Here is a 6549-nt window from a genome sequence, read left to right as displayed (position 1 = left end):
ATTCCTACTCCTGTTGTAACACCTCCGCCCCAGATTGGGACCAAAGTGGAGGAAGATTCTTCTGTTTTAGACATTGCAGGAGCTGGATTGGGGAAGGGAGAGATGCCTGTTGCTCCAGCTGTGAAGGAGGAAGTCGTTTCAAGAGGCGGTCTAGGTTGCCTTAGCTATGGCACGGATGAGGAGCTTAAAGATGAGCCAGTCAAAGTGAGAGAGTCCAACTTGGACTTTGATGAGCTAGAAGAGGTCATTGATTGGGGAGATGATGAAGCTGTTGATCCGTTGAGCTCTACGAATGTTGAAGCTAGGAAGGGTGCAGCTGAGAAGATGAGCACCGTTGAGGCTACCTCTTGTAGCCAGAAGTCAGTCAAGTGGGCCATTCCGTGGCCGTTCTTAATCAACTATTAGTTGATTGAGGCTTCTTCAAAAACATTTACATTTTATTGCTTTTGAACCTTTTTAGTGCTTTTGTGTGCGCGAGACTTCACATTTAATTATTTTGCTTAGGTTTTTTTTAAGCACTTTAGACTTTACTTTGGGTTTTGCGCAATTTTGGGCGCGTAGTATTGTGCACTTGCAGGTTTTTTGACCTCATTAGCTCAAGTTATTGAGCAAATACGAAGAAATCAGAAGTTACAGCAGTATTTTCAGTCGAACGACTGATCTGTATGGTCGATCGACTGGCTGCACAGTTCCAGGAGCTTATGTTCCTGTTCACTCTGGTCGATCGACTGGGATATGTGGTCGATCGACCGCCCTGCACTGCTGTACCTGTTCACGACCTCTCCCCCGCTGTGTTTGGTCGATTTGCGGAATTAAGGGAGTTTTCTACTCCACTTTATTTTCCGTCATATTTCTGATTTCTTCTACTTTCTAAATTGTGCACACAATTACCGCTCCAAAATTGTTTTCTTGGACTTATGCGTGGTTCTTTTGTCTTTTCAGGTACTTATTGGTAGCACTGCTGGCTACTGAAACCTCCTAGCTCACGCTGGTTTGGGGAGGTTTCCTTTTGTTGCGCTTAAAGTCTTGTGAGTTCCCGAGTTCCACTTCTTGTCGTATTTCTTTATTTTATCGCAAATTCCCGTTTCTCTTTTCTTCATTACATGATTTTGCACAATGGGGACATTGTGCGATTTGGTTTGGGGAAGGGTTTTGCGTCGCATATCATTTGCTTGCATTCACGTTTACATTTTGTTTTGTATTGTTTATTTCATTTCTCATATATACAAAATTCAAAAAAAATTGATTGAAAAATTTCATCAAAATTCAAAAATTTGCACGTTTATTTTATCATATAGGTTGAGTCGGAACGGTAGTATTTCAATGATGACATTGCATTTGCATCTGTTTTATTGCCTAAGCCTTGCTAATTGACATGTTGTTAGTAGAATCATATAAGTGCATATCTACGAGTTTTCGTTACATTCTTGCTGGACTTGAGACTTAACTTAGATATTTGGCAAGCTACTTGTTTATTATGAGATTTAGAGCCTATAACTGGTGACATTCATGACCGGTTTATCTAGGATTGTGAGTAGTTCTCCTTATGAGACATGTTACATCAATATGCATAAATATGAACTTAATCTTCTTAATACCTGTATGAATTCGGTTTGTGGTTTGTTGACACATGTGGTAGAGGTTTCCCTTTTCTCATTTTTACCCATAAGCTTCACACTGCCAAAAATAGCCTTTTTGTCCCGTTTACTACATCCTACATTTAGGCTGCCCTTGTCAAGCTAGTAGTTTAGTTTTTGGGTTTGTTACTCGTTTTTGGTGGCATATGCTCTGTTGAGATGATGATTGGAAAATGAAAAGGGAAAGAAAGAAAAAAAAAAGTAGAGAGAAAATAATATTTCGAAAAAACAAAAAGAAAGTGTTGTACTGCGTCAGCAGTCGATCGACCGCTCTACTTGGTCGATCGACCGGAGCCCGAGAAAGAAAAGAATCAATTCGCATAATTCAAGTCTATATCAAATGGCGATTTTTGCTCCCATGTTTCATTTATATATTATGTGGAGTTGATTTATTACGGAGAATGTGAGTTTGGTGCTTCCTATAGCACTGCTTCGATTGAATTTGAGCAAGAAGTTGGATGTTGCCATATGGTTCCCTTTTGGTACTAGCTTGATCATATGTACCTTCACTTTTCCATAAATGTTTTGCCTCTTCTTACCCATACCTCACATATCCATATACACCTCGGCATGTGTCATAGTCATTAGTTCGGTTGGAATGCATATGTACGGTTGTAGAGATTACTTTCATATTATATTGCAGGCATGTTCTTATAGGTCGTAGTTAGGTGAGAGTCTTTACAAAATGAATTCTTTCTATCCTCTTATATATTCACCTGTGCTTATGTGTGATATGAGCGACCCGCGAGAGTCCAATTTGATAAGTCTCTATAGTTGACGGTTCAGCAGTTTTTAACGACTTCATAATTCGTTTGCATGATTCGCATTGCTAATTAATTGTTAGTTGTTGCATTAAAATGGTTTAGGCTTTACATGTTGCAATTCGCTCTGAGATTGAACTCGTTCCAATAGGTCATTAGATCGAGTCTAGTTCTTGCTTGAGGACAAGCAAGGGTTTTGTTTGGGGAAGTTTGATGCGTGTCATTTATATGATGTTTTACACCCTATTTTACACGCATTTCAGAGCTCATTTATGTGGTTTAAGGCTACTATTTGCCCCATTCCGTCTACTTTCGTATTTTTATGTAATATTGCAGATTTATGCGGAAATGAGTAGATATTGAGCTAAATCCGTCCCCGAGTACCTTGCATTGCATTTGACATGAAGTTACTTACTCAAGGAACGAGATTGGTGCGCATTTCAAGGCCCGAAAGACTAATCCACGAAGTTTTAGAAGCGGACTACCAGCTAAAGCAGTCGATCGACCGATGCCTATGGTCGATCGACCATCATACGACTTATCAAGCCACTTTACATCAAGAGCGTCGATCGATCGAGCATCATGGTCGATCGACCACACCGCTAATCAGACGTGAATAAGAAGATCGAGGAAAAGCAAGCCCATTGTGTTTAGGTTTTGATAATAAGTGTTACGTATATTTTCTATATAACGTAACCTAGAACATGAAGTTTTACATTCAGTTTTCAATCAAGTTTTACATTCAGTTTTTATCAGTTTGAGAATATCAAATAATTAGGGTTCGGAATATAGGTTTGCATCGGATTTTCGTTCGTACTTCTAATCATTCCGTTACAATTCCTTTGCAATTTCGGTATTCTTTCTGTTCTATTTCAGTTCATCTTTATTGCGTTGATAGGATAGAAATTGCTAGTTAGGTTTCAAAAGCCAATTTTATCATTTTATGTTATTTATTTGCCTAATCGTTTTAAGCATGAATTCCGTAGTTTTAATTCTTAATATTATTGTTGTTTCCACTATAGTCATGAGTAGCTAATTTATTCGTGCTAGGATATAGGGAATCTGTAGGATTAGGCGGCATTAGAATAGTAGACTGAAATCGCGTGTCAGTCGATCGACTGCCAAACTTGGTCGATCGACTGACCACGTGAGGTGTTACCTTCGTTTTAATTGTTTTAATTTCTATATTTGACGAATCCAGTGCACGCGACTAGTTGAATGTTTAGGATTTGACTGACCCATTAGATCGAAAGATAGGGAAGTTTGATTGACCATCAATTGAAATGACTAAACTATGCTGAGATCGAAAGATAGGGAAAGTTTAGGTTTTTAGTCACTTTTCAGGACGAGAGTCAGTATTAGTGATATTAGGGACTTGTAGCGAGATCGGAAGATTCTACTTGTTAAGAGTGGACCGAGAGAACCTCTTGTTTTCCCGTCTCATGTGTTTGATTTAGACCTACTTAGTATGCTGCCGCCGAAACTATAGTGAACCGACCATCCTAGTACCCCTTCTTTTATCTGTTTTATCCGTCTATTTAGTTTACTGCCTTTAGCTTTAGACCAAATCAATTCAACCCCCACATTCGTTACCATAGACTAGAATTAGACAATTATTAATTACATTCGGCTCCTTGTGGTTCAACCCTGTTACCACTAGCCTAGGTTAGTTTTAATAGGAAATATAAATATTATTTTTGGTACTCACAACGACGGGTATCAGCTTTAAAGTTACTTAATAAAGTATGTTTCTTAACTGTCTATTTGATATACATTGCCTCGGGTAACCGTGATGGTAGCATTTCCATGCCTTAAGTGGTCCTGGTAAGGCACTTGGAGTATGGGGTGTTACACTGATAACTGATAAGGGGTACATTAGACCTAGTGTTTCGCCATGGGGAGCACCGGTTCTATTTGTGAAGAAGGACGTGACTTTGAGGTTATGTATCGACTATCGGGAGTAGAATAGCGTCACCGTCAAGAACAAGTATTCTTTACCAAGAATCGACGATCTATTTGACAAACTTAGTGGAGCCGGAGTCTTTTCAAATATTGGCTTAAGGCCGGGTTATCATTAATTGAAGATTAAGAATGAGGACATTCCAAAGACCGCATTTAAATCAAGGTATGGGCATTATGAGTTCGTAGTGGTGCCATTTGGGTTGACGAATGCCCCAGCGCGTTCATGGATCTCATGAATAGGGTTTTTAGTCCGTACTTGGACAAGTTCGTAGTAGTCTTCATAGACGATATTTTGGTCTACTCTAAGACCAAGGCGGGGCATGAAGAGCACTTAAGAATCGTGTTACAAACCTTGAGGGAGCATCAACTTTATGCAAAGCTTAGTAAGTGTGAGTTTTGGTTGGGGAATGTGGCTTTCCTAGGCCATGTGATATCAAGGGAAGGAGTTTCCGTGGATTCTACAAAGATTGAGACCGTGTCTAAGTGGGTAGCACCCAAGAATATAGCGAAAATTCGGAGTTTCCTAGGTCTAGCCGGGTATTATCGACGGTTCGTGAAAGACTTCTCCATGATTGCTAGGCCTTTGACATCATTGATGAGAAAAGATAACTGTTTCAAGTGGGATGGGAGTTCCGAGACGGCCTTCTTGACCCTAAAGGAGAACCTAATCACGGCCCCGATGTTAGCCTTGCCGGAAGGGAGTAAAAATTTTGAAGTGTATACCGACGCTTCAAAGAGTAGCTTGGGATGTGTGCTTATGCTAAATGGCAGAGTTATTGCTTATGCATCGCAGCAATTGAAGTCCTATGAAGAGAATTACCCAACACATGATCTCGAGTTGGGAGCCATTGTCTTTGCCTTGAAGATTTAGAGGCACTACTTGTATGGAGCGAGCTTTAAGGTATTTTCCGATCACAAGAGTTTGAAATACATCTACACACAAAATGAGTTGAACATAAGACAAAGAAGATGGATTGAACTCATTGGGGATTATGACATGGAGATAGTGTACCATGAAGGGAAGTCCGATGTGGTAGCCGATGCCTTGAGTAGGAAGTCGGTGCACTCCTCGTGTACCGCCTTGTCCATGCTAATATTAAAAGAAGAAGTGAAGAAGATTGGCATTTATATGATAAGAAAAGGGGAGGCAATTGGGCACTTGACTTTAGAACCCAAGTTGTACGATGAAATTCAGGAGAAGCAAGCAAGTGATGTGAAGATCCCAGAGTGGAAATGAGTGCTAGAGAGGGGTGAACTTTCAAGGTTTGAGTTGCATGAGAATGGAAGCCTTAGATTCAAAGGGAGGTGGTGCATACCTAATGTTGATGAACTTAAGAGGTAGATCATGAATGAAGCTCATAACACACCCGACTCGGTGCACCCGGGTGGTGATAAATATACAAGGACCTTAAAAATACCTTTTGCTGGTTAAACATGAAGAGGGAAGTGGCGGAATTTGTGGCAAGGGGCTTGACTTTCCAAAGGGTGAAAGGGGAACACAAGAGACTACAAGGGAAAGTTCAACCACTAGAGGTACCAGAATGGAAGTGGGAGTCGATATCTATGGATTTCATAGTGGGGTTACCAAGAACTCAAAATGGTAACAACATGATTTGGTTGATTGTAGATAGGTTAACCAGATCGACACATTTCATTGCAATGAAAGACACTTTGAGCAAGGCGGAATTAGCAAATGCATATTGCAAATATGTGGTCAAGCTTCATGGATTTCCAAAGGATATTGTGTCGGACCGTGATTCGCGATTCATTTCAAGGTTTTGGCAAGAGCTTCAAATCTCTTTGGTTACTCAATTGAAGATGAGTGCAACATTCCACCCTGCAACGGATGGGCAAACGGAGAGAATTATTCAAACCTTGGAAGACATGCTGAGAGCTTGCATCTTGGAATTTGGAGGCTCTTGGGAAGATGGGCTACATTTGATCGATTTTTCTTACAACAATAACTACCACGCTAGCATTGGCATGGCACCATTTGAAGCCTTATATGGGAGGAAGTGTCAAAGCACAATATGTTGGGATGATAGAACCAAAGCCATCTTGTTGGGTCCTCAAATGATTCAAGACATGATTGACCATGTCCATGTAATCCGAAAGAAGATCAGGGCGGCACAAGATAGACAAAAGAGTTATGCCGACTTGAGGAGAAGTGACATTGAATTTGCGGTAGG

General features: G+C 40.3%; 1 protein-coding gene across 1 annotated transcript; it reads left to right on the top strand.

Annotated features, from left to right (window-relative positions):
- The first annotated feature begins 4583 nt into the window (after positions 1-4583).
- LOC141617372 (putative mitochondrial protein AtMg00860) lies at positions 4584-5231 on the top strand. Its single transcript, XM_074434560.1, has one exon. It carries the CDS (start codon positions 4584-4586, stop codon positions 5229-5231), a length of 648 nt encoding a protein of 215 aa, XP_074290661.1.
- Positions 5232-6549: the final 1318 nt, after the last annotated feature.

The sequence above is a fragment of the Silene latifolia genome, chromosome X (genome assembly GCF_048544455.1).
Source record: "Silene latifolia isolate original U9 population chromosome X, ASM4854445v1, whole genome shotgun sequence".
NCBI classification, from domain to species: domain Eukaryota; kingdom Viridiplantae; phylum Streptophyta; class Magnoliopsida; order Caryophyllales; family Caryophyllaceae; genus Silene; species Silene latifolia.
This window is presented reverse-complemented; position numbering and strand designations above follow the sequence as displayed.